Source organism: Sycon ciliatum, chromosome 2, assembly GCF_964019385.1.
Source record: "Sycon ciliatum chromosome 2, ocSycCili1.1, whole genome shotgun sequence".
Lineage (NCBI taxonomy): Eukaryota > Metazoa > Porifera > Calcarea > Leucosolenida > Sycettidae > Sycon > Sycon ciliatum.
The window spans coordinates 37,470,121-37,498,012 of NC_088644.1; the positions used below are offsets into that span (position 1 = coordinate 37,470,121).

The 27,892-nt window shown below is 47.2% G+C and overlaps 5 protein-coding genes across 5 annotated transcripts; 3 read left to right on the forward strand and 2 right to left on the reverse strand.

Moving 5' to 3' along the window:
- Positions 1-8,197: 8,197 nt before the first annotated feature.
- Positions 8,198-10,451, forward strand: LOC135809933 (uncharacterized). The gene has a single exon (XM_065323382.1). It carries the CDS (start codon positions 8,280-8,282, stop codon positions 9,393-9,395), a length of 1,116 nt encoding a protein of 371 aa, XP_065179454.1. The 5' UTR covers positions 8,198-8,279; the 3' UTR covers positions 9,396-10,451.
- An 813-nt stretch (positions 10,452-11,264) lies between these two features.
- Positions 11,265-12,878, forward strand: LOC135809934 (2-Hydroxyacid oxidase 1-like). Its single transcript, XM_065323383.1, has one exon. It carries the CDS (start codon positions 11,375-11,377, stop codon positions 12,527-12,529), a length of 1,155 nt encoding a protein of 384 aa, XP_065179455.1. The 5' UTR covers positions 11,265-11,374; the 3' UTR covers positions 12,530-12,878.
- A 605-nt stretch (positions 12,879-13,483) lies between these two features.
- On the reverse strand, positions 13,484-16,179 carry LOC135809935 (uncharacterized). Its single transcript, XM_065323384.1, has one exon. It carries the CDS (start codon positions 16,137-16,139, stop codon positions 15,009-15,011), a length of 1,131 nt encoding a protein of 376 aa, XP_065179456.1. The 5' UTR covers positions 16,140-16,179; the 3' UTR covers positions 13,484-15,008.
- Positions 16,180-16,341: 162 nt separating this feature from the next.
- On the forward strand, positions 16,342-18,023 carry LOC135809938 (2-Hydroxyacid oxidase 1-like). The gene has a single exon (XM_065323386.1). The coding sequence runs from the start codon at positions 16,412-16,414 to the stop codon at positions 17,567-17,569; it is 1,158 nt and encodes a 385-aa protein (XP_065179458.1). The 5' UTR covers positions 16,342-16,411; the 3' UTR covers positions 17,570-18,023.
- A 470-nt stretch (positions 18,024-18,493) lies between these two features.
- LOC135809936 (putative phytanoyl-CoA dioxygenase) lies at positions 18,494-26,413 on the reverse strand. The gene is made up of 11 exons (XM_065323385.1): positions 26,069-26,413; positions 25,790-25,926; positions 25,453-25,599; positions 24,321-24,406; positions 23,365-23,461; positions 22,951-23,061; positions 22,418-22,567; positions 22,088-22,228; positions 21,375-21,508; positions 19,691-19,772; positions 18,494-19,197 (listed from the first exon to the last, which is right to left on the reverse strand). Exons 1-11 carry the CDS (start codon positions 26,157-26,159, stop codon positions 19,126-19,128), a joined length of 1,248 nt encoding a protein of 415 aa, XP_065179457.1. The 5' UTR covers positions 26,160-26,413; the 3' UTR covers positions 18,494-19,125.
- Positions 26,414-27,892: the final 1,479 nt, after the last annotated feature.

The window sequence follows — 27,892 nt, forward strand, 5'->3', positions numbered from 1 at the left end:
CCCGCGCCGCGGACGACCTTGTGCATACTACTGACAGCATCAGGAGTAATACTAATGCAGTACAGCAACTTAGCATTAACCGCGAGATTTGATCCGCACGACACAATGCTAAAATAATAATTATTGGTATGGAGGGTCCCAAATAGAAGCAGATGGAATGCTGTGGAAATGATGAGGACGGATCTACTTTACACTGTACAGTGTATTTGCGTATGCATGTACGCATGAGTGGGAGAGGCCTGTGGAGCGTGGAGCTGCAGGAGAGGTCTGGTGACTAACTACAGTGCTGGCAACTGAAATCCGACCCCCTGGGCGGCGCGCCGCACCGCCCTGGGGGTCGGATTTCAGTTGCCAGCACTGTAGCAACCAGGGAGTAGTAAAATACATTTTTTTACTACTCCCTGGTAGCAACTAACTAATGTATGGTACAGGTAGTAGTTCTGAGTACTACTACTAGTACTAGTAGTAGTACTCAGTATGTGATTACTGGTTTGCATAGTGCTAGCAGTGAGGATAACAAGGATGCAGTTTACAGGGTTATGGGCCGTTACACGCCCGATTGGTTGAGAGACTCACCTCCTCTCCCCTGACTCACTTGTGAGGTCTGCATTCGCCACTAAGGTGTAAAGGCATAGTGGTGGCCTGCGGAAGCGAAGGCTATAGCTTGTGTGTTTCTGAACATTCAAGTGATGCTAACGCGGATCCCGCGAATATTATAGTGCTAGCATACATGTACAGTACAAAGTACAACAGTGAAGACCAAAATCATAACCCCAGTAGGACATAATCATGGCCTAATGAGGCAGCAATGCCTCAGGAAGTGCATACAAGACATCATAATAATTATCATTATAAGACATTGGGTTTTCTAACTACATTGTACATGTAACTCAGAAGTTGCGACGGACTCGGCCATTTGACAAAAAAGAGCGAAACAGTTGCCGGAGGATATGGAACTTCTAATTCTATCCAAGAACGAACTTCCTCGCTATGGCATGGTGAATGCGGGCCAAGAGCGCAGTGTGCAGATGTGGATTACATTGTGCGGTGGCAGTGCTGCTTACTGATATCCAGTCGCGTCACTCAAGTGCGCGCCGGGCGATGCGCAGCCCTGGACCTGCGAACAATGGGCTGCGAAATGGTGCAAGGTGCAAACTTGAGTGACGCGACTGGATTTCATTGAGCAACACTGTTTAATAGTTATTATAATCCAGGGACACCTGATAGACCTGACGCCTACATGTATCTTTCAGAGATATTGCAAAAATTAATAAGCAAGTGTAAGTAGCAGTCTGCCCCAGAAAGGCAGGCGTGTGGATAGACCGTACTGCACATGGTAGTCCTTACACTCGGAAGTCCATAGCCCTTCCACCTGAGAATCACCCTATCTGCAGTATCTGGGCGACCTCATCTTGGCTTGTTCGTGGACAACATGTGAATTCTGCCTCCTGTACATGTACTGAAGTATCTCTCTGCTCGTTGGTTTTCATACGAACGATTTCTGACTGTTATTCTTCTCGTGGTTATTGCAACGTTCATGCACAAGTCAGTTGTATTGTATTTTGTACTGTATTTGGTATGGTATGGTATGGTATTGATTTATTTGAATTCGGTATCTCAGTAGGGTCCAGCGGATAATGCCGGCATTATATTCGGCATTATGAGACTATCCGAGCATCAGAGAATTATGGAGCATTAGAAGCATTAGAAGGAACGTCTCCAATCTCAATAGTACAATGTACAATCTTAGGCTCCCCGACACCCATCCTCGTCTGCTGTACCTACCGTCCGCCCTCAGTCAAAACCACGGAAATAGACCACTTCTGTGATATGCTAGCTAGTGCTTTGGTAACCGTTCCCATGTCATCGTACCATGTCATAATGGCTGGGGACTTCAACAGTAAGCACAAACGGTGGTGCCCATCGGATTTAACGTGTCCTGCTGGGGCGGCACTTTTTCGCACCCTTACCTGCTTCGGTTTGGATCAGCTGGTGCAGAGTCCAACGCACACAACATCTTCCGGAACACAGTCATGTCTAGACCTTGTCTTCACGAACCAACCCCTGCTGGCGACGGACGTTCACACAGCTTGCGCTCTTGGCTCCTCGGACCATCTCATGGTTTCATGCCAGTTCGCCGTCTCATTGCCCTCGGATCCAGACCTGCCACTTCCTTCTCGCAAACCGTTCCCATATCGCTTCCGTCGAGTTCCCTCTCAGTGCTGGGACTCTATGAACGCTGACTTCTCCTGCCACGACTGGTCGTTTCTGCAACCAGAAGGCTCTCCAACTGTTGACGCCGCGGTAGATCACTTTGCAGCCGTCCTTGAACGAGGGTTCCAACAGCACCTCTCTAACTTTGCTATCGGCTACAACAACCGGAAACATTCCAACCCAACATCCTCGACATCTAGTCCCCCATGGGTGACACGGTCCCTCGTATCTGAAGTGAAGCGCAAGCGTGATCTTTTCAGCATCTACAAGAAATTCCCAACGCCGGTTAACCGGGAGGCTTACCGAGTTCAACGCAACTTCGTCAAGCACCTTTCTCGTACCTCACACCGCTCCTTTCTAAACTCTCTTTCTGCAACACTCTCCTCCTCCGATCGCCCATCACTCCACCAATTCATTCGCAACCAGTGCCGCGGGACCTCCCGCGCGCCAATCCAGTACCTGACGGACTCCCATGGCAACCGCCAGCACGATGTGAAGGCGATTGCAGACACACTGAACAAGCAGTTTGTTTCATCCGGCATTCCGGAAGATCCGAATTGGGTCATTCCATCGCTGTCCCCAGCCCCTGAACTTAGCGCACCACTCACACGCGTCGTTACCACGACTGCTACCGTCTGTAAGCACCTCAAACTCCTGAAGAATTGTAAGTCCCCTGGCGAAGATGGCATACCCAATGAGGTTCTCAAATGGCTTGCGCCATCTCTGTCCTATCCCTTGTGCCTGCTCTTTAACATGTCATATCGTACAGGAGTATTTCCGTCCGTCTGGAAATCTGCTGTTATCGTCCCGATCTATAAGAAAGGCCAACGCTCTCAGGCTGGCAACTACAGACCAATCTCTCTCCTTCCCGCTGTGTCCAAGGTCTGTGAACGTATTTTCTTTGAGTCTCTGTACTGCCACGTCACCCCAGCGCTTTCACCATCTCAATCCGGTTTCTGCCGTGGAGACTCCACAACTTTCCAGCTAACACGTCTAGTACAAGACATCTACACCCAGCGGAACCTCAGGCGGCATGTTGGCATCGTGTTCTTTGACCTAGCGAAAGCTTTCGACACCGTCTGGCATCGTGGTCTGCTTGCAAAGCTAGAGTCCGTCTTCTTGGTACACGGTCCAGCCCTGCAATGGCTCTCATCCTATCTTTCCTGCCGCCACCAGACTGTCAGAGTATCTACCTCCCTATCAGACCCATTACTAGTCGTGTCTGGGGTACCCCAGGGGTCCATACTTGGGCCGCTCCTATTTCTACTGTACGTTAATGACTTGCCAGCCCTTGTACCAAATGTAAGTCTTTTTGCTGACGACACTGCTCTGATGTGCTCCGACAGCTCGGCAGACAACCTCACGGCCTCCATGCAGTCCGGGGTCAACGCTACAGTAACATGGATGGAAACCTGGAAACTGAAGCCTAACCTCGCCAAAACCGAGGCCATGTTCTTCTCTCCCTCGCCCCCCCACTCAACTTCTGTATTTTCCTGGTCTAAATAGTACACCTATTAAAGTTGTTAACGAGCACAAGCACCTGGGCGTTATTCTCGACCGCCAACTCTCCTGGTCTCCACAAGTCCAGTCTGTGTGCAAGCGTGCGAGTGCGTCCTTAGGTATGCTACAACCCCACTGCCAACACTTGAATGATAACTGCAGAAAATTGTTCTTTAAGTCGTACATTTTGCCTATATTTGACTATTGCGATATAGCTTGGTGCGGGTTGTCTCAGACTTTACTCCACAGACTGGAGGTACATCAACGCTTGCTTCTGAAAATTCTGTTTCGAAAAGACCAAACATTTGCCTCCCTTTGTCTTTATAAACTTGCTTCCACGCACCCTCTTCTTGCCCGACATCAGCAGCATCTTTGTATCCTTGTGCAAAAAATCTTCCTAGCCCAAGTCCCGAAACATATTGCCAAGTACAACTGGTTTGTTACCACTAGACCAACACGCAATGCCTTATCACTGCCCCGAGCTAGTTCCTCTCTGTTTTTGAAATCCCCTTTCTTCTCAGCATACTCCCTTTGGTCTAACCTGCCTACTAGCATTAAGACATGCCAGGATATCAGGAAATTCACAGTCCAGCTTTCCACACTGTCTCATCCGAAGTGATCCCATGTATTATTAATGTGCCTCCCTTTCTTTTTCTCTCCCTATCTCCTTTCCCTCTCTGACAGCATCTTTCTTTTTTTTTCCCCTTTTAGCTTGCCGTGGTTGGCTATCACCTGACCTCTCATGTTTATTGGCAGTCTTCGGACGGGCCAGGAGATGTTGAATAAATAAATAAATAAATAAATAAATAAATAAATAAACAACTTGGGAAGATCCGAATGACATAGACACATAAACATAAAAGTGGAGTAGGTGCCACAGCTGATCATTTTATCGCAGGTTGTGGTACTAAACGAATAGTAATACCAGTATGCAAGTACAAAAGAAATAAAAGCTGAATAAATACGACTGCATGACATTGGAGAAAAGCACCAAGTAGAGCGAAACAAACTGTATTGCATTTATTTTACTTAGGTGGCTCAACAGTACAATGTACTACTTCGAAGTACTACAAAGAGGCCCGAAAAACCGATCATATGGAGATAAAAGGGAAAAAGAAGGAGCAAACCAAAAACTAGATGAAGTGAGAAAAGCAACAAAAAACAGGAATATACATGTAAAAAGGAAAAGGACATATGGATACGAGTTAAGCGCTAACCGACAGCCTTCCAACTTGGAAGGTTCAAGGTTATGGAAAGACCAAAGAGGGGAAGGCAAGCGCAACGAAAACGAGCAAAAGCTACAGAGAGAGGCATAACCTTGAACCTTCCAAGTTGGAAGGCTGTCGGTTAGCGCTACGGAGATGTGTTGAAGCTAGGTGTCAGGACGTCGAATGTCTCAGTACTCTGTCAGTTTTGTGCCTAGTTATTGCACTTTCTGACTGTATATAGTATCCAGTTACAGTGATGGAGAGTTGCTCTTAACTATGTCCTTTTCCTTTTTACATTTATTTATGGCTCAACATCCGAGGAATATACATGTAATTTATATAAGCTGTACACCGTCACATGGCAAAAACGCTGGTTGAGGAAAGATGTCACGAACATGAGATGCTGTAGCGAGGATATGCTCCCGGCCCTGCCTCTCTCACTTCACAGTGATTTCCTTCTCTTTCCTTCCTTTGTACCTTTGTACCTAGCCTAGTTCGCCCGAGCGGCAATTACTCCGAGACCTGAGGTAGGCCGCTGGCGAGCTGACGAGCTGGTTGGATGTAATTACCACTGCGGCGCAGTTGTGCTGCTTTCACTATCCATTCACATACATGTAGGTGTTTGAAGGTTTGTGGTTCGTATGAACAATTACAACGCAATTCGAGGTAACAGATCGGCGATGCCTGTTATACGTTTTTTTGCAAAACCAATTCGGTGGAGCATTGTTGGATGGGTTTTATGACATAGGTCTGTGAGGTCCTGGATTTGTTTGATCAAACTGAGCTGAGCTGCTGATACGAAGCGTCGACCAAGCATCCCTGACTGGAGTGAATGCCCCAGCTGGCCTCTCGTTTGTCAGTGGTTGCTACTAGACCTGTTAGTATCACACTCACGACTACAAGTTTCCTGGTGTGCATCGACATCGGCATCAGTACAGTGGGGCCTCCCGCTGTCGATCCTGTTGACGGGCGGACAGGTCGGTGTGAATCCTGAACGGCAACCGAGCCTGTCGCGTTGGGGGATCTCGGCGGTGAGTCTCGCCTCGCCTGCATACATGGACATTGCAACATCATAATAATAAACAACATACATGTACTTTCCATTGGCATCAGTATTCCGCGTAAGATTTTCGTCGCCTGTGTGGTGTGTTTCTCCACCAATGAGCGAGTACTATGATTATTTATCGCTGTTCTCAGACTTTACCATTTTAGCAGCTTGCATATGCCATTGATATAATTATGTGGAAAGCGCGCACTTGCGCCATTTCTGGTGTATAAGAATGATCATTCCTCCATTATCATCCTCTACTGATGAGCTCCGACAGGGAGCGAAACAGCTGTCTAGAGGCGTGGAGCAATATTATCTCTCAACGGAAGTGTCCTTGCTGTGTCTGTATGGTTCGGCTGAAGAGCGCGTGGTTGTGATGAGTTGGGAATGCAATGAATTGAAAATATGGCCGAAAGCTCTGTCGCAATATTTAGTTCTGAGGTCCTGGATTGCTACCTTTATTCTTACTTGGTGCAAATCACGACTCACCACGATTCGGATCATGGTGCTGTGGAAGGCAGTCTAGCCATGGCCCAGTGGATTTGATTCATGCTTCATTGGCAGGCAGGTATAGTGGGACGGTCTAAGACCATGCTTGAGAAACAGAGGGTACCAGGTTCAAGTCCTGCTTGGAAGAGGAAGGATTTTTTCCAGCCGTGCTGCGACCCACAGTTAATTGGGAACTCGTGGCCTGGCACGAGGGAAACATCGATGCAGTGAAGGGGATTTTCGGTCTTTGACCACTTTGTGGTGGGTCTGATCTACTCACCGCTTAGGAGCTGCATCTGCGCCTTGATCCTAGAGGGTGGTGGCGTTCCTGCGGACGCGGAAAAGTCGGCTTCCAGCCGAGTCTCAAGCGAACCGTGATTTTTTTCATTGATGTGAATGCCGTCACAGAGCGGCTGAAGGACGGTCTCTACTGAAACCCGTTTTGCGAGATTTCCTCCACTGCTCGGTGCACCTACCCGTGGTGCACATCTGACATGCACTGCTGGGGAGGAAAGAGCGGAAACTCTTTACCTTTACTCAAGAATGTCAAGATTGCTTCCTCTTCCAAACTAGAGCCTAACACACAATGTACATGACCGTGATGTTACACACAAGAGAGATTGGAAGCTTTGTCACAACTCTGAGTTTCACGTATTACTACGATCAACAGGCAACTGACTGTTATGTTCCTCTCCTGCCATCACGTGACCCAACACTAACTACACCTCAAGTTTTTTTAAAATTATTTTAGCAATGTCCGAAGCCTGCACAGACATGGCTGCTAAAATCCAGAGGTCATGACTTCGTATCATGAATAATGTACATGTACAGTTTGCGGACTACCCGTCACTATCTTGTCCGCCCCAGGATACCTGATAAAGGCTGATTCACTCGCATCTTCTGCTGCATGTACTGCATCAGTGCGAGAAAGAACTTTGAAGAAGACGAGTTCGAGTATACAATAATGTATTGCCATGATTTCTACCCTGCTTTTCATTGAAAACACTATCTGCAGTGCATGCCCTCCAACTTACTTCAAGCCCTTTACCATGCAGACCACCAGGACTGATCAGGTGCATTGTACACAATTGTGCAGCCTGCATACTAGAACTGTGGTACAATCATGTAGTTATGCTCCTACCTCCGAAAGGATGCCAAATTATCCTCCAAATTTTCAACCCCCAAATTATGCCAATAATTATGCCAATAATTATGCCGGCATAGTCCACCGGTGCCCACTGCATGTACATATGCATGTGCCTCACCATCACTTCATCAGGATGTGCAGTGCGTTGCATCGCAGATTCGCAGTTGGAACTACGCATGTCGGACAGTTTACAAAGTTCCTTCGACAGTCTTGCCTAGATCCACATCCGTATTCCGTAACTCCTCGCAAACATCGCCACCCCAGCAATAGGCGACCAAACGCCTCCTGGGTCTTCTTTCAATGATTTTTCGTCCTTTGCACCGGAAGAAAGTAGCCATAGACATCTCGTGGAAGTATTGGTCTGGCCTTGCCGTGAAACTTCTCAACTCGAATGAATGGAAGGTACATGTAGATCTACAAGTGGGGTAGGGTAGGGATCTCTCCCATCCTGGCCAAGGCCTTTTTGGACTGTTGTGGTTGGGGGGGGGGGGGGGGGCGGGGGGCGGCAAGACACGAACCATTCATTCAGACATCTATCGAGAAATAGAATGGATGACTTTGTACTTCCGCGGAGTAATATTTTTTTCATTTGCGGGAATGTGCACAAAATAATGTGAAAAGGATAGATTGCAGGGTACTGGAAGCGGAAGGTGGACCAATTCAAAGTTGGGTGATGGCGAAACCAGCTCCTGACGACAACTATCGGCAATCCTATCTTCCCTTTGTGAATGTAGAGCAATTTCGTGCCAAAGCGAAGTCCCTGCTGCCATGGAGTGTCTACGCATTCTATTCAACCGGCGCTACTGACGAGGTGACTTTGAAGGAGAACCAGCGAGCGTTCACACGTCTGCTCTTCAAATGGAGGTGCTTGCGAGGTGTCAGTGGCGTGAACCTTCAGACAACGGTTCAAGGCGATACAATTGGCTCGCCAGTATGCGTGGCCCCCGCCTCGCTGCAAGGCCTGGCTCATCCGGGTGGGGAGGTCAGCATGGCGCGAGCATGTGCAGCATCCAACACGCTGATGACCTTGAGCACGATGTCAAGCTGCAGTTTGGAGGATGTAGCTGAATGCGCCGCGGACAGCCCATCGCCCAAGTGGTTCCAACTGTACACACTCACCGACCGTGAAATCACAAGGCGGCTGGTGCAGAGAGCCGAAAAATCCGGCTACAAAGCATTGGTGATGACCATAGATTTACCTCGTGTTGGCATAAGATATGTTGGCGATCAGGCGTTCAAGTTCCCACCGTTTGCTTCACTTCCAAACTTTTCCGACTTGCACAGGGATCCAAGCACCAAGGTTAGCAGCAGCAGTATCAGCAGCAGAAGTGCACCAGACAAACCCTTAGAAATTGTTCTGGATAGAATCATCACTTGGGACGATGTGGCCTGGCTGAAATCAATCACGAAGCTACCCATCATCGTGAAAGGTGTAATGAGTGCTGAAGATGCTACTGAAGCACTGAGGAGAGGAGTGTCTGGTATCTGGGTATCCAATCATGGTGCTAGACAACTCGACTCAACTGCAGCCACTATAGAAGTTCTACCGGAAGTGGTGCATGCCGTCAATGATCGTGCGGAGGTGTACGTGGATGGTGGTGTTCGTAATGGTGGAGATGTTCTGAAGGCGCTGGCACTGGGAGCACGGGCAGTGTTTGTTGGTCGTCCAGCTCTGTGGGGTCTTGCATGCAATGGTGAAGCTGGTGTGTCGCAAGTTCTAGAACTTCTCAACAAGGAACTGGAACTAACGGTTATCCATGGCATTGTGTGGATGTCCATCTGTGCTTGATGTTCCCGAGTCAATTGTAGTTGCAGCAGCACGATACCGATCGGCACTTTGAGCGCCGCTCTCAGAAACAGGTACATCAAGTACTAGTACCTGTTTTTGTTCAGCCAAGTAAAATTCAGGCAGGCATTGTCCTTCTTTGAATGGTTTTCTCGGAGACAATGCAATGCAAGATCCAGAAAAGTACGGGCCTGATCATGGATCTCCTTTTTTAAAACTTTGATGGCACCATTTTCGTGTCATAGGAGCTTATCTAGTCATCTTGGCTCTTGTTATCCGTATCTCTGCAAGCAGACCTTGATTGATGTACATGTCTACAGTGCATTTCAAAACTATAGACGCGTAGGGCTTTTGAAATATTTCAAATTTGGCTGGAACTTTTTGAGAATAGTTTTCGGAATATTGCTCAGGATCGCTCCACAATTACTCTCATATAGTTTCTAAAGGATTGGATAACAGACGCCCAATTTGGAAAAATTTATGCACAAAGTGATCACAGATTTTATGTGGTATAGATTATTCATTAGGCCAAACTAAAGAAAGTGGGGCGGAGGGGACTCAAGACGTTGTCTGATCTCCTCTCCCTCCGGGAGATTGCACAGGGCAGAGGGGAGTGGAAGGACCTTTGCAAGGACGTCTGCAAGTCCAATAGTGGCGTCTACGACTAAAACCAAATAATATTGCTCCGAAATATCACAGTACTGCTTTTCATAACTGCTGCAGTAATAATAATTAACATCTTTTTTAAATACCAACAAAATTCCTCTCTTAACGTAGTGCGTGGATCTGCACTGATCCACCTGCCACCATTTTACTGGATTATTCTCAAAACGGAGTCGACAATGCCCTTTATCCTGTGTCTGCGTCCTCTGTTCAATCTGAGCAATGCTGTCATGTGCCCCTTAGCAGGTACATGTACGTCTTGTATTGTATTTCTATTTCTGTTGTCGTTGCTCTTTTTATTTTTATTTTTTCATTTCCCAATTCCCAAGTCCATTCAGCACGTGCGAATTTGTGGGCGGTTTACCACCGCTGACATTGACGCGTGCTTGTGCCTGGCCACAAGTTCCCAGTTGACTGTGGGTAGCAGCACGGCTGGAAAAACCGCTCCCAGGCAGGACTTGAACCAGGTATCGTATCTCAATCATGGTCTTTGACCAACCCACTGTGCCTGCCTGGTTGTAGCCACCGTATGAAAGTGCAGAATGGGTTGCCCTCACAAATATAATAATTATTGCATGCATACAGTTGACTCCACTTATAACGAGCTGGCATAGCAAATTTCGTGATAAATATAGTGAACCAGTGTTAGGCATATGCGGATAATGCCGGCAGAAAAATTGGCAGAATTCGGTACTTTTTCTGGTAAGTTTCATGTACATGTATGTTTGGTATGTGGATAAAGAAATGGAGCAGAATTCGAGGAATTGCCCGAACACTGAACAGTCAGGGAAGTGACCTGCATGTTATCATGGTTACCAGGGAGTCGTATAGACCCGGGTGACTCCCTGATGGTTACGTACACGTTCTACATAATTATGTATACCTGGTATACAGTAGATCTACCATGGTCTACAGGCCAACACCCAGGTAAACCATGTAAACCATGGTAAACAGTGGTTCGATCGAGTCCTGGTGCCGTGGCGGGGTTGGCATCAAACTGATTCAAAGAGCCCGTATACCATGGTATACACTGCAAGACTAGTAGACTCTACTAGTAGAAGTGGTTATGTACTCTTGCTTATACGGTTGTGTACAGTGTAGCCCTGCTTGGCATTTTTGTTTTGTTTTCTGGCGCATATGCATGCAGCATTGCATGCATGGGTCTGACTGACTGTGTTGTTCGAAAAAATGGGAAATGTTTGATGTTTGTTTGTTTGAGAAATATATCGGACATAGTACAAGTAGTACTACTACTAGTAGAACTCTAGCAGGCGCTACGCATGTGGACACTGACTATTTTCTGCAAACGTTAACCGGCGATGGCAAGAGCACCTGTCCAGGATGGGAGAGATCCCTACCGCCACTTGTACCTTCCATTCATTCGAGTCGAGCAGTTTCACGGCAAGGCCAGATCAATACTTCCACGAGATGTCTATGGCTACTTTTCTTCCGGTGCCACGGACGAAAAATCATTGAAAGAAAACCAGGAGGCGTTTGGTCGCCTATTGCTGAGGTGGCGATGTTTGCGGGGAGTTGCGAATGTGGATCTTAGCACGACAGTCCAAGGAACTTCGGTGAGCTCTCCGATATGCGTAGCTCCAACTGCCATGCAACGCACTGCACATCCTGATGGCGAGGTAGCTATGGGAAAATCCTGTGCGTATTCCAACACCCTCATGACGCTAAGTACGTGGGCAACAAGCAGTATAGAGGAAGTTTCCGACAAAGCGGGGGGCACCTCACCCAGATGGTTTCAACTCTATGTTTTGAAGGATCGAAGAATAACACAGCGACTGGTAGAACGAGCCGAGAAAAGTGGATACAAAGCGATTGTGCTGACGATCGATCTTCCGCGCACCGGTATACGCTATGCTGACAAAAGGAGTGGATTTAAATTGCCTTCTCACCTTGTGCTTGCCAACTTCTTGGGTCTGGAAGAGTTTGCAACAGAAAACGACAAACGCTTTGCAACCCTTTCCGACTTTGCCGATAGTTTGTTCGATATTTCGATTTCATGGGAGAATTTGGACTGGCTCAAGTCCATCACTAAGCTCCCAATCATTGCTAAAGGTGTAATGAATGCTGAGGATGCCAATGAGGCACTAAGGCGAGGAGTGTCTGGTATCTGGGTATCCAATCATGGCGCTAGACAACTCGACTCAACTGCAGCCACTATAGAAGTTCTACCGGAAGTGGTGCATGCCGTCAATGATCGTGTGGAGGTGTACGTGGATGGTGGTGTTCGTAATGGTGGAGATGTTCTGAAGGCGCTGGCACTGGGAGCACGGGCAGTGTTTGTTGGTCGTCCAGCTCTGTGGGGTCTTGCATGCAATGGTGAAGCTGGTGTGTCGCAAGTTCTAGAACTTCTCAACAAGGAACTGGAACTGTCCATGGCATTGTGTGGATGTCCATCTGTGCTTGATGTTCCCGAGTCAATTGTAGTTCCAGCAGCACGATACCGATCCACACTGTAAGCACATCCTGCCGATAGGACTCAGCCCACTGTCCTTTGTTGATTTATCAAAGTTTGAAGTGCAGTGACATATTTTGTCTGGTACTCTGCATCACCATCTCAACACCTTATGCCAGTTATGGTGTGCTACATGTACATGTTTTAAACAGACCCCAGCTTTTACAGCTTGCTAAATTGCACCCTTGATTTTTCCGGACAGTTTACATGTACATCGAACTTGACCTTTTAGCTAGGGTTTTTTTGGAACTTCTGCCATTGATTTTTTCTCTGAAGTATGCCGGTCAGCCCCACTAGTAAGGACTGCCGCAATTGCTGATTTCCAGCCGGCTGTATTGTGTACATGCAACACACCTCCTGTCCAATCGACTCATTGTTACGTGGGGCTTACTTTTAATCGAGCTTGAGTGAGTCAGTCCCGTGATGTTTTATGCATAATCACGTTGCAAGTACATGTACAGTTCAAGGTGCAGGTAGTTATGGGACTGCCACTGGGCTGGTTTCGACTGTGATTCGTCTGCGAGTGTGACCCACTACGGCACTACTAGAGCATTAACTTACAACAGTTATGGTGCTGCTACCCTTTGGACATGACTGTGTAGACAGACTGTACCCAGCTTTGTGTCAATGAGGAGGGGTGGGGGGGGGGGGGGGGTACAAAGCCACTTTGTGGGATTGTGTGTGTGTGTGGGGGGGGGGGGGGGGGGGGTGAGGGAGGGGCGGCAAACTTTTGTCTGCCTGGAAAGTGGCTGACATAGACAAAGTTTCAAAAAACGTTTTTAAAGTACAAGTTCAATTTCAACAACGTGCAAATTGTCAACAGCGATTACTTGTAGTTTAAGGACCGGTCAATGTGTCGGGCATTCAAATGCCATAATCTGTATTATCCATGTTAAACCCACAGGTGCATTCTAGACCAGTGCCCGGACGCTGGTTTCAGACTGTTCGTAGCTAGTCATTCTGGGTTGATATTCTGTTTATCTGAGTGGCAGAGCACAAGTCCTAAAATAATGTCAATCAAAAAGAGGTTCTGATACAGTGTAAAAAGCTGATTCAGAAAATTTAAATAAACAATGACAATCATTAGGATTGAATCTCTCGGAAAGTTCAATAGATAATCAGGAAACTCAATATCACCCTGACATAATCAGTAGGGTGCGCCATGACATATACATCAACACGTATGTGCCATAAATATTACCATTTCCAAGCAGGAATAGAATGATTTTTGCTTAGAACATTCATCAGGAAATGTAGCACACTGCTTTTCACACACAATTAAAGTTGAAGTTGCAGCATAACAGTGGACATAAACAATAACAAGCAGCCTATGGAAGGTCTACGAAGAAGTTAGGAAGATGGGAATTGAAGTGAAAGTCAACATTCCCACAGAACAGATATTCCAAAACAACCTGCTAAGCGCAGCCTGTAGCCCCTGACACTGTACACATTTGCGTGCAGGATCATGCATTGAAGTGTGTAGGCAGAGTTACCACAGTAGACTAACGGATGCATACGGTTTGTGCGGTGATATGCTACATTTCTCACAGCATGGAGAGCAACCAGAAGGGTCTACGCATTCCACAGTTACAAGTCCAGCCAGCCATGTAGTCGCACAACATTGCCTGAGCAGATGGCATCGACACCCGTGCTGGTGGAACTGTGAGATGTACCCGGGGTGCCGCAATCCAGGGCAACTCAGGTTGTGGTTGTGGGGGTTGTATTGCAGGATAAAGCAGCCTGGCATGATGACGGAGGAGCACTTACTGATGTTACAGAAACCACTGGTTCTGGATAACCGTGTTGGCCGGGGATCCAGAGTAGCCCATGCTCTGTCTGCGATCCTGGGTCCAGTTGTCCATTAAAAAAAAAATTGTCCATCGATTGTGAAGGCTTCTGAGTTGTGTAGTTGATCTGGATCCATATTTGTGATATACTAGTGGTCAGTGTGGACCGTCGATGATGGGTCGCCGTACACAACGCCATGGAACCGTTGACAGGCCCAAACCACGCCGGGGCACTCTCTTTCATACTGCTGCTCAGCCGATGTCAATGATCGGGACGCATACGCAACTGGGTGGAGACTGCCGTCGTGGTTCTGCAGCAAAACAGCACCGAGACCATAGCTAGCATCCGCACTGATGACTGTCGGCCGTTTCGCATCAAAGAATGACAGGCAAGGGGTGATCAATGCATAGGCAAGTCAAACACTACAAAACAAAATTAATACGGATCCAGATCCGCTACAAGCTGTTAGTTCTCGTGAGGCTCACTGATGGCGACATTTGACACTGGCCAGAAGTGGCCTGTCCGCCTTTCCACGACCTTGCCAAATCTCTCCGTGTCGTGGTTCAGGTCGAAGACCAACTGTTTGATGACTGGCCTGGCCTTCCAGCATATACAGGAGATTATCACTGAGGGTTCATCATTCAATCTCAGATCCACGTTGTTGAAAACATTGAACTCAAAATTCAATATAATTCCTAGAGATTGGATCTGTACTTAGCTGCTGGAACAACAATTGACTCGGGAATATCATGTACTGACGGACATCCACACAATGCCATGGACAGTTCCAGTTCCTTGTTGAGAAGTTCTAGAACTTGGCAAACACCAGCTTCACCATTGCATGCAAGACCCCACAGAGCTGGACGACCAACAAACACTGCCCGTGCTCCCAGCGCTAGCGCCTTCAGAACATCTCCACCATTACGAACACCACCATCCACGTACACCTCCACGCGACCATTGACGGCATGCACCACTTCCGGTAGAACTTCTATAGTGGCTGCAGTTGAGTCTAGTTGTCTAGCACCATGATTGGATACCCAGATACCAGACACTCCTCTCCTCAGTGCTTCAGTAGCATCTTCAGCACTCATTACACCTTTCACGATGATGGGTAGTTTCGTGATTGATTTCAGCCAGTCAATATCGTGCCAGGCCATGGAAGCGTCGAAAGTGACCCGACGGGACTGTGAAGCGGACTGTGAAGCGGCACCTGAAAAGTTTGCCAATTCGTTCCACGGTGGGAACGTAAAGGCCCGTTCTCCAACATATCGTATGCCAATCGGTGGTAGGTCGATTGTCATTACCAGCGCCCTGTAGCCAACTTTCTCAGCTCGCAGCACGAGTTGCCTTGTAAGTTCACGATCGGTCAGGCAATATAGCTGAAACCACTGAGGTGAAGACCTAGCGGCACACGTCGCAGCTGCACTTGCTATATCTTCCAGACTAAACGTTGCTACCGTGCTGGCTGTCATGATCGTGTTGGAACGTGTGCATGCTCGAGCCATGGCCAGTTCTCCGTCGGGGTGCGCTAGACCCTGGAGGCCGGAGGGAGCAACGCATATTGGCGAGGCAATTCCATCTCCCTGAACCGTCGCGCTGAGGTCCACGTTAGCTACGCCTCGCAGACATCTCCACTTCAGCAGCAAACGAGAAAATGAAAGGCAATTTTCACGCAACGTAATTTCGGCGGTAGCTCCGGTTGACTGGAAGGCATACGCACTTCGGGACAGCACAGACTTGGCTTTGGCCTCAAACTGCTCAATCCTCACAAAGGGCAAATATGATCTGCGACCGCTGTGCTCGTGTTCTGTTTGTTTCTCCATCGGAAATATGCACCTCTAATGGCTCTATAAAAATAATACAATCTGGATCATTCAGAATCATAATGGTTGTGGGTCGATCCGGGATATCCGGGCTAGGCTGCGTTCCTTCGCAAAAACGTGTTTTTTAAAATCTCGTGCGCCTGTTGTCCTGCACAGTCTATAGATCTAGTACTGTCGCACGTCACGTGCGTAAATTTAGTGACTATTGTTGCGAAATGAAAACTGGAGCACGGATAGTTTTGAAAGAATAGGGCTGGAGCTAAACATTTGGGATGGCGTCCAAGAAGGAGGATGCAGAGAAGGCCTCAGTTCGCCATCTCCCTTTCCAGAGTGTAGCAGAGTTCGAGGAGCATGCGAAAGTCGTGCTGCCGAAGCAGGCATACGATTACTATTCGTCCGGAGCCACAAACGAAGTTTCCTTGAGGGAAAATTGCCAAGCGTTCTCCAGACTGTTGCTGAGATGGCGGTGCCTGCGGGGAATCACCAACGCAGACCTTCGCACCACTGTGCAAGGGGATGCGATCAGCTCGCCGATCTGCGTAGCTCCCACGGCCATGCAGCGGATGGCTTGTCCTGATGGCGAAGTGGCTATGGCCCGGGCCTGTGCCAGATCGAAGACGGTGATGACCCTGAGCACATGGGCAACATCCAGCATTGAGCAGGTAGCTGCGGCCAGTCCGGGTGACGCTGCATCTCTGAGATGGTTCCAGCTGTACATCTACAGCGATAGAGAGATAACGCGGCGCTTGGCCGAGCGAGCAGAGCGATGCGGATACAAGGCGATCGCCGTGACGGTGGACACACCGCGCCTGGGAATCCGCTATGCCGACATGGAGAACAAGTTCACGCTGCCGCGGCACCTGACCTTGGCTAACTTCGACACGTCCGGTGAACACGCTAGTGGCGTGAAAGGCAGTAACCAGTCTGGCTTGGCCGAATATGTCGCTTCTCTTATTGACCGGTCACTGTGCTGGGATGATATAGACTGGCTGAAATCAATCACGAAACTACCCATCATCGTGAAAGGTGTGATGAGTGCTGAAGATGCTACTGAAGCACTGAGGAGAGGAGTGTCTGGTATCTGGGTATCCAATCATGGTGCTAGACAACTCGACTCAACTGCAGCCACTATAGAAGTTCTACCGGAAGTGGTGCATGCCGTCAATGGTCGCGTGGAGGTGTACGTGGATGGTGGTGTTCGGAATGGTGGAGATGTTCTGAAGGCGCTGGCACTGGGAGCACGGGCAGTGTTTGTTGGTCGTCCAGCCCTGTGGGGTCTTGCATGCAATGGTGAAGCCGGTGTGTGTCAAGTTCTAGAACTTCTCAACAAGGAACTGGAAATGTCCATGGCATTGTGTGGATGTCCATCCGTGCGTGACATTCCAGCATCTCTTGTGGTGCATGCTTCCCAGTATCGATCCCAGCTTTAGTAGAGCAGTACTGCCAATGTGGAAGGATTGGCAGGTGCTTGTCAAGTCTTTCTTCGTCTTCCTTCACACAGGCATGGTCCCCTTGTTTTTTCTGCAGGTTTTCAACTTAAAAATATAATTTCAACATAGTTCTGTAAAAGTCGGTGAATGTTCTCGTTTACACTGGGCAAATTAGAGTGAGATTTTCAATGATTTAGTTAAGCTTGCTGAAAATTTCTTTAGCTGTAGTGGATTCTTCATTTCCCCCAGGCTTGTGTGCACCAGCGGGCACACTTAGAGATGCAATCTATTGTATATGCAATGAATATTCCTCGCGGCTATTTTCAGGAATTTTGATTTTTCCCGTAGTTCTATAATAATTATCATGATGTGATGTTCGCATCACCAGGCTGGCCCTGCCCTGTACAGCTGGGCTTATCGTACCAGTAATAAGTTTTTAACTATCTACATTCTACATGACTATGTCTTTGTGGTGGACATTCATTATGCCTGCCTCATGTCCAGGTCTGGCTTCTTGGGCTTATTGAGTTACTTACATGTACCGCACCCTTGTTTTCATGAAAATTATTATTCGGGGAACAGGCCTGAGGGGAGCACCCAATAATTATGTCAATACACAAGTTATGTACGAGTAAGTATGTGAAACAATGTGACTCTGACCACGTTGTACGAGACAACTACTGCTGTGGACGTGGAAATCCAGTCGAATGAACGGGGCCGGCGCCCTCAGCGTGTACCGAGCACAACGTCGTTGCACGCAGTGTCGTGTTGATGCGATCAGCGCGCTGCAGCGCATATGTACCGCTTACCCACGGCTGCATGGCCAGCGCCCTGGGGCCGCTAGACGTGCGGCCGGATTTCCATGTCCACGGCAGTAGTATGCAGCCTTTCGATATTTCACGAAAGATATTATTTTTGTGCGTGCGCCAAAAAACATGAAAGAAAAGAAGAACCGAGCCAATATAATTACGTATGGAGTATGGATTGTTTTTTCAGTCGATTCAATATTCACACGAGGTTTAAGCATTGCAATAAAGCATTAGTGTTGTTCATGTACATGTAGTACTAACTATTAAATTTTATCCAGTATTCAGTGGTACTGTCATCAGATTGGGTATTGAGATACAGCTCAATTATTCAAGCATGCAGTGACAAGTAAGCAGGCTAATGACAGCAGAACACCGTGCAAGCTCTGTTCAACAATGCGCGGGGGATTTAAAGGGAAACGGTGGAGTGAACTGCAAATATCCTCACGAGCTCATTAGCACCTCAAAAGGTTAAAAAAAGAATAAGTAAAAGAAGAGAAAAAAGGAAGTGATGATAATTAAAAAATAGCAATAGTATAATCAAGAGGGGTAACCTGCAGCAGTAGCAATACTCGTACCCAATTAAACCAAAACTGCAGGAATTCACTTGCGTCTTCAATGGAAGAGAGCAGTTACTTATAGCAGGACCATGTGAGGGAGGCAGTATAGGAAGTATAAGCGGCAGGGAAGAGAATTACCTTCTCCGGCAAAACTCAACAATAGTATATTTCAACAACAACAATAAAGCATCTAGCTCCACTCAGCAAGACCAAAGAGGCGATTTCCAAGGTCGGTGGCTTCAAATCCTTTTGCTTCAGCAACCTGAGGAGATCCACACAAACCAATGAAAGGAAGTATTGCATTTGAAGGCTCGAAGTCAAGTTGAGAACCCGGGTCAAGCTGTTGTCAGTCACCACCCAGTCTATTTGACCATCCCAAGGCTCCTTTGGCAATGAGTATGTTGCATGCGAGTGTGAGAACAAGCAAAGCTTTCTTTATTGAACAAGATCCCATGCTGGTCCATGAAGCAAGGGAAAAGTTTAACTAAAAAATAGTGTAGAAAAGAAAAGGACATATGGATACGAGGTAAGAGTAACTCTCCATCACTGTAACTGGATACTATATACAGTCAGAAAGTGCAATAACTAGGCACAAAACTGACAAGAGTACTGAGACATTCGACGTCCTGACACCTAGCTTCAACACATCTCCGTAGCGCTAACCGACAGCCTTCCAACTTGGAATAGTGTTAATCAATAATGAACAAAGTGCTTGACCATGTTGCACTATGACAGCCAACAGTGAGATCAGTTACCTTTTGTTGAACAACCCTGGCTCTATTCCTTGCCTGGCTAGTCCCAGAGTAAGCTGGCAGGACTTTGATGAACTGACACATCCTGGGGAAAAACCACCACAGAGCAGGATCATGAAACAAATGTGTTATTTATTTTCGAAAGATTATTCACACTTTCAGGCCAGGCCCATCTTCAGACGTAAAGATATGATGGGTGGCCCGGTTGAGTCGTTACATCTCTTTGATCAGTCTCCAACGTTTCTTTTACACATGTACATGGAAACACGAGGCCAAAAGAAGGACATATTATGTAAGGTGTAATCGTTCAAACTTGCTTAAAGGGGAAGTTAAGGCAAAAATTAAAAGTTCACCAGTTGTAGTCTTCGGGGTGCTGAGTCGAATGGTCGTGGTCCGAGGAAGCTGAGACGCTCCCTTCCTACTTGAATCCCAATCGAACTCGCGCACTTCCACCGAAACTGGGTGACTGCGCCCTACTAGATGGGGATTTGTATGCAACATGTCACTAAAAGCGCCATTTCGTTCTTATAAAAGCACGGATGACCGCGATTGGCCCATATGTTGTAGTCTTTTGGACGCTGAGTCGATTGGTTTTGGTCCGAAAAGGCTGCGATGCAGCGTTCCTCCTTTATTCCCAATCGAACATGGTTGAACAAGCGGTCACGTGCTCCTGGGTGCCCAAATCACCTGGTCACCACGCCAGCAGGCGACAACTTTCACACCAAGGTTCAACTCGGGTTCAACTCGAGTGACAGGACTGCACCCAAAAAAGGTCAAACAGGCTAGTAAGTTGTACCCTGCAGGCACCGTGACCAGGTGACTGGTGTACGCAGGAGCACGTGACCGCTTGTTCAACCATGTTCGATTGGGAATAAAGGAGGAACGCTGTATCGCAGCCTTTTCGGACCAAAACAAATCGACTCAGCGTCCAAAAGACTACAACATATGGGCCAATCGCGGTCATCCATGCTTTTATAAGAACGAAATGGCGCTTTTAGTGACATTTTGCATACGAATCCCCATCTAGTAGGGCGCAGTCACCCAGTTTCGGTGGAAGTGCGCGAGTTCGATTGGGATTAAAGTAGGAAGGGAGCGTCTCAGCTTCCTCGGACCACGACCATTCGACTCAGCACCCCGAAGACTACAACTGGTGAAATTTTGATTTTTGCCTTAACTTCCCCTTTAACAGCAGTGCTGTCATGTGCAATACACTACAGTCTTAGATGGTCCTCTGCCCGCGATGTCAATAAGAAAACACAAACATAGGATTACAGTACGACTGCCATGGCGACCACTCTGAGTAGGTGACTACCTGTCTTAGAAGACCACTGCAACTTGGACCAAGGGATGCCATTTCAAACGAAACTACTCTGGATTAGGAGACCACCTGCACTCAGGCAAGACCGCCGGAAGCAGCTTTACATTGGACCGGTCATACCGTGATCTTTCGTACAGTTTGTGCATGATAGTGCGGACACATAACCTCCTCAGTGGCAAACATGTGTTGGTGGCTGTTGTATCATCCGTATCATGCCTGTCATGATTGTCTGAAGCCATTGTCTGTGTTGAAGAAGTTGGTTCGGTGATAACCTGACCAACCGGACCGGTTCCGGTGGGCCTGGCAGGGACTAGGTTTTGAAGGCCCCTTGAGTGGTCGCCCGTACATAGGTTTCACAGTATGTCTTACCTAGGGTTACAGCTGTCGTTGGGAGCGCTGCCATGTGCCATGCGCTGATCCCAGATGACCATGCTACCGGCACGCATGGCCACGCGCTGCGGCTGCCCATAGAGCGGATCATCGCAGTCGACCTTCACCAGAGTCTGTAAGTGTAACACAGAAGAAACAAAGGCACATAAAGACATGAAAAGAGACATCACAATAGCGAGAATTCCCAGATTTAATAGCTAGAGTGCTCAACGCCACGATCGCCTTAGCCTTGCTATGTGCATGAAACACAGCGTTACAACAATGATCTAGCTGGTTGTCTCTGTTCTCTTCTACCTTTGTGAAAAGAGATATCATGTATGTGACTACTTAGGTACACAGAAGCCACAATAGAAGTGTCTACAGAGTTCACCGCAAGCTCCTAGTTTCTTGCACAATGCAATCATCGGGTGACTTTCGACATGGTCAGTGGGACTTGGCCAGTTTAAAAGCCATAATTTGGTGATGGCTGGGAAGGACAAGGAAGAGAGGAATGACCACTTTGGGAAATTTGTACTCAGAACATGCAGCAGGTATGTGTGGGAACGAGGGCACATACGTCATCACATGCATCGATCAGGGTGGGAGGTTTAGAAATTCCCCGTTCAGTAAAGGATGGGTGGAATGGAATTGCGTGGATTCTAGCAACCGGAATTTGTGTAAATTTGCGATCAAATGTTGCTTTCAAGACTTACCCTACGCCGCATCCGCACGCCCATGCTCTCTTTGCAAGAATCTGCCCACTTGGCCATGTGGTGGTGGCAGCCGACGACTATTTGGAAACCGCCATCTTCTACTTGGTTGTCAGCGAAGTTGATGAGTCCCTGGACGTTGATCTGATGTCCAGAAGAACAAACACAGGTCAGCAACTTGCCCAACTAACCAAGATAATTTACAGCCAGTAATGTATTCCTTGAAATTGCACACCATGCCAACACTGCCAGGTTCAGATGTGAATAAACAAACATAAAAATTAAAAAAGCAAAAAAACAACAAAACAAAAGCAGTATAGATGTTCCCCTTACACTGCCATCTTTCTCTGATCCAATCTCGCTGTTCTCTTTGATGAAGTCGCAAGGCTCCTCGTACGTCAGCTGCTGCTGGCTTTCTTTCTGGTGTTTCTTGGCATCGCGCAGAAAGATGGCATCATCCAGTGAATACCGCCAGGGGTTGAGCTGAATCAGCAACAGCATATACATACACTCTACATACTCAACATAGTCAAGAAAAGCGTTCAAACTCCCGCACTACGAATGCCCCCAATTCATTTCGACATGAACTCACTGCATAACTTGGGCACTATAAAGGAAGACCTTAGGGTCCTGTGGAAATTCCCCAGTAAAAAAGTACAACTACAAAAATCAACGTCATTGAAGCTTCAGAATTCACAAAGAAGGAATCTGATCTTGGTGAGGAACACAAATTTGGGTCAGGGATTCCCCTTGCAAAGAGAAAGATAGGAGAAGCACATGTGAAGAATGACTAGGATAATCTAAATACAAAAAGGCCATCACATTGGCACCAGGTTCAGCCCAAGTTCCAAACCAGTGAAACTCACATCCCAATGCAGAGAATACGCTGTTTTCCACTTCTGATTGATCGTGTCTGGTTCGTCCTTCACTCTAGTCGGTCGAAACATTCCAAGGCGACCCTGGTTAACAAGCAGGTCCTGATGAGTGGAAAGAGAAAAGTAAAGGGCAAAAAAGGAAGTTAAATCACGCACCGTGCTTTAAGTCTTGTCATCTAGAATTTCTGCAGTAAAGAAAGTCGGCACTAGGGTGAATAACCTAAAATGTAAATGCTCCGCCGGCTGCTCAGTCTGCAGACGCCCAGTACTTGTAATTGTGAACTTGCTCAGGCTCGTTTGAATAGCTTGGAGTGAATGGCTGAGCCGATCACATGGAGGTTTTACAACAGGTAAATTACGTTTGACCGGACCGAAGCACCGCCGCAGTATACCTAGAAAGCATACCTGCCTTTGCATGAGCGTCGCAAATGCCGAGTAGATCTTTGGATTCTGTCTATTTTGCAACACTTGCTTGCGAAACACCGGTAGATAACCAAGGATACTGCAAGGAGATTGATGCACACATACACACACACACACACACGCGCAAGCACACGCGCACACACACACAAGCACGCACACACACACACACACACACACAAGCACGCACGCACGCACACACACACACACACACACGCACACACACACACACACACACACGAACACACACACACACACACACACACACACACACGTTGAATGTAAATGCACAGCCTATAAATGACACTAGTGATGCCAACCAGAAGGACAAAAAACAATGACATAGAGCAGTTCTTCAACTTGAAATGAAAACATAATTATCTGAGGTGCTTTATACTAGTGGTGTGCACGTACAGTCGGGTACCCGTGCTACCCGTGAGGACTTCGGGTAGACGGGTACAGAATAGTACCCGAAAACCTGAAAGTCGCAGATGACATCGTGTACAGTGCACGTGTACAAATTCATGTAATACTCCGCATGTCTACCCAGTGTGTAAGGGAAGGGGTGCATTGTGGTGTTACCACGGAAACATTACCCGATCGGGTACCCGTGGAAAACTAGTTAACTACCCGAACCCGATACCCGAAGAAAATACCACCCGACTCAGCACTAGTTTATTCGGGGTGGCCTCACAGGCACTGGTTTGCAACCCAGTACACAGCCCAATGTACAGGGAATGTTACTCGCAAAACCAGTAGATCGTGAAAACAAGATCAGCATCGAGTAAGTAGCTCTCAGGTTTGTGTCCAAGCACCTCCTGACACGCCGGTACCCGATTCCCAACCCAGATGATAGGCATGCACTGCAGAACCGCGCTTAGCCCGTCGTTATAAACATGTGTACTTGAGGCAGTTGGACAGCACGCACACATAGCACATACCCTGCATGACCCATTGGAGGCCAATCGTTGTCCCAGGTTGATGGGTCATCTCTCCTGATTCGGGCAGGCGGTCTCTCCTCATCCATCTGCATACCACCACGGCACATACGATATCAAAAAAGAACGGGTATTGGAAATTCCTCAATCTTCGGAGAGCAACAGCAAGCTCGCTCTATGAAGAACACAGGAGTCACGCGTCTGGGCCAAAATAGTGTTATTCCCCCCCCCCCCCCCCCCCCCAAGGCAGGGTTCATATCTTCGTCCCTGGCCAGTGCAGTTCTAAATGGCTGTGTTTCTTCATACAGCATATCCATATGACGAGCTGAGATGCATAACCCGATAAGTGACAAATTTGAGAAAATCAGATTTTCAGCAAGGCGCACCAACAGGCAAAATTTCACATTCAACATTTGATTAGAACTAGAAACTGGCGCCCAGATATGGACTTAGATACAAACCGCACATAAAATGAATCCTTTTTGACCAATATCCGAAAAGTGATGAAATGGACACACACACACACGCACACACACATATCCATATGCACAACACATACACACACATACACACACCTCAGACCTCAGACATGCCCATCGCGGAAGCGATGATAGCGAACAGCTATGTTAGACATAGCAACTTGTGCTGGGATTACACCATTCAACAGCTTGCACGGCTGATGAATTGACCGCCACTAATTTTTAGCCTGGTATCCACCACACAGCTGATTGAAATGGCTTTTTTCTGGCCAGTGAATCCCTATTTCCATTTTTTTTACACACACACGCCACACCACATACTCCGGCATACACTGGCTGTTGGTAACCACCCAGGAGGATGAAAGAAGAGCTAGGAGAACGAGAAAGAGAAGAAAGACGTGTGTGACCATAATCGTCGGGAATTGAACCCGCAACCTCTCGTCGACTGCACATACCACTGCACCATATGGGACACACACACACACACTGTCACACACACACACACACACACACACAAACACACACAAACAAACACACACAAACACACACACACAGGGCACAAACAGCGCAATAGCACAGTTAATCTGTTATCTTGAAAGTCGAGCTTGTTCAGAGGCTTTGCAGGCAAACTGCTTTGCTCACTAAGCTTGCCTTACCTGCTTCTCATGCTCCGTTGGCCCGTCCCATTCTCTCAACTTGTAACCACGGCTTTCCAGGAATGTCCACAGCTCATCGATTGAGGCTCGGCACTCATCTTCAGTCAGGACATCTCGGATTACTACGAAACCATATTCGCGAAAGAACTGCAGATGGAAAGCACCATAATAGCCATGATAATAACTGTGTAAGATATCGTACGAGTTGCTATGGCACACACGTACACACAAATACAAAAAGCGTGTTCTACAACAATAGTAGAACGCGTTCTCATACCCGCATGCACGCACGTGCACGTGCACGCATGCAAGTGTACATTTCAATACCGGCACTTACCTCGCTCAGCTCCGTCGTTTGATCACTAGTAAAACACTTTGCATAGCGCTTGTCACTTTCATCCAGGGGAATATCAATACGCGGTATGGCATATACTGTCGACGGATCAAATGGTTGCTCTTGAACAGCATCTTGGCCTGAAGGGATATAAAACAAACATTTGAGGTCATCTTGTCAGGATGATTACATGGATTACTTTCGTCTCCAAGAATTAAAGTTTCTCCTACATAACTCCATGGCATGCAACAACTGAGAACCAACATTTCAAATGATTCGTACCATTATCGAAGTATGACAAAGCGGAGCCCATACCATGATTCAGTGTTGTTTGAGTCACAGCTACGTCACGCCGTTCTGAATCCAGAGTCATATGGCGGGACTCGATTTCGCCTTTCAGCTTTCGCACTGATTCCACAGTATCTCAACAGTCGGTACTGGTAGGGAATGATAATGATACTTGTAACTAGAGACAACTACATGTACTTCGAAGTACAATGGCAATGATTACGATTCTGCTAACCACTCATCAGAAATTTGAAATCACTTTCAGTGGCTTCAGTTCGAATACAGCCGAATCTCTATCACTTTCATTGTACCCAGGCTGCTTCGCTGGATAATGTTGTCTTCTCTTACCTTCAAATTTCCTTTTATATTGGTGCTATTCGGATTCCTAATGGCGTCCTCCACCTTTCGGTATCTCCTTGCGCGCAAGTCCAGAGCTCCACGTGTGCCTTCTTGCCACGTCAACAACTGCGACGTGTGTGTTGTCAAAACAGCAAAGAACAGCAGACCTACAACGCCGTCAGCTCATGTGCGTCATCACTGCAGCGCAGATCTACAGTAGATGAGCTCAGATTGTGCTGTGCATTTGAAAAATCAAAAAGAGAAAAGTGAGGGGAATACCCCTACTCAGCTCTCACGATCACGCATGGTACAATGAGATCATGTCATGAACTATGACGTGACTGAGACTTGCTAATTCTGTAGAATTCTTGTGACGTCGACATCCTGGATAAACACTTTTGGCTACCACACTACAAAAAGCGCAGGAATGACAACCAGCGATCATGCCTTTTAATTATTAGTTTGTTTCATGCCATGGTTTTATTTTGACACCACTAACTACTTTAATACCTACTTGTAGTCGTTGGTGCATCTGACTGTGATGTGAATCCGACACAAGCAGTCGCATCCGGGCCCTAGCCAAGGAGAAGAGAGTCCTGACTCCTGGACCTGGGCCCCAACCTCCCCCTACCGGTATGTACATGTACATAATTTTTTTAATGTCATTGAGCCTGTATTTCAAAACCATGACTACATGTGTGATGACTACTGAGTAGTGATGATTCGACTATTTTAGAGCCCATTGTATTATCAAGTTACAGCCCAGCCCGTTCACCAATTGATCTAGGCTAAAGCTAAAGGCTCAACAAAAGGTTCATGTGGAGTGTCTTCGTAATAATTATTATGATAAAGTATACCGAAATCCGGTGGTACCCATCGAGCTCAGCTCAGTGGCGAATATCCCTTACTTTCACACTGTGACGCCAAAACAAGATTCGTCAATTTGCGCATTGCCAAAATTAGTACTCATGATGGGACTGAGATATGCTGAGACTCATGCATGTCAAGTGTACGCCGGGATCGGCAATGCGCTGTGCCCTGTTCAACACCCGGAGGGAGTGCTCTCTGCTCAACACCCTACACAATGTACTACTGTAAAAAAAGCCATATATATTACGAAGTGCTAACTCTAACGGGTTAACGAGGAGAAATCTGTCGTTAAAATAGAAATCGTTATACAGAAATCCATACATATACTGTCCTATTGAGCGTTGAGAATGAGTGAGAATCGTTACCTTTGGTACACGTAAACTAGTCAATTTTGGGAAATCGTTATATATGCGCTTCGTTAGAATAATGACTTTTACAGTATGCCCAGGTGGTCGTAGCAAGAGTACAAAACGCTTTCTATGTATTCATTATGTTCACAAGCAACGGTCCCCAAGTGGGTGCTTGCACGCACGCACCCACCTTGACCTTGATTTTGCCCATTGCGTACGCAATGATAGCGAATGTCGGAAAGTTCAAGTGAGAACACGA

Coding starts and splice junctions, on each gene's coding strand:
- LOC135809933 (XM_065323382.1), top strand. CDS start 8,280: ATGGCGAAACCAGCTCCTGACGACAACTATCGGCAATCCTATCTTCCC.
- LOC135809934 (XM_065323383.1), top strand. CDS start 11,375: ATGGCAAGAGCACCTGTCCAGGATGGGAGAGATCCCTACCGCCACTTG.
- LOC135809935 (XM_065323384.1), bottom strand. CDS start 16,139: ATGGAGAAACAAACAGAACACGAGCACAGCGGTCGCAGATCATATTTG.
- LOC135809938 (XM_065323386.1), top strand. CDS start 16,412: ATGGCGTCCAAGAAGGAGGATGCAGAGAAGGCCTCAGTTCGCCATCTC.
- LOC135809936 (XM_065323385.1), bottom strand. CDS start 26,159: ATGACTCTGGATTCAGAACGGCGTGACGTAGCTGTGACTCAAACAACA. Junction 24,407..25,452: donor CAACGGAGCATGAGAAGCAG/GTAAGGCAAGCT, acceptor GGTGGTATGCAG/ATGGATGAGGAGAGACCGCC. Junction 19,198..19,690: donor CCAGGGTTGTTCAACAAAAG/GTAACTGATCTC, acceptor GGATCTCCTCAG/GTTGCTGAAGCAAAAGGATT.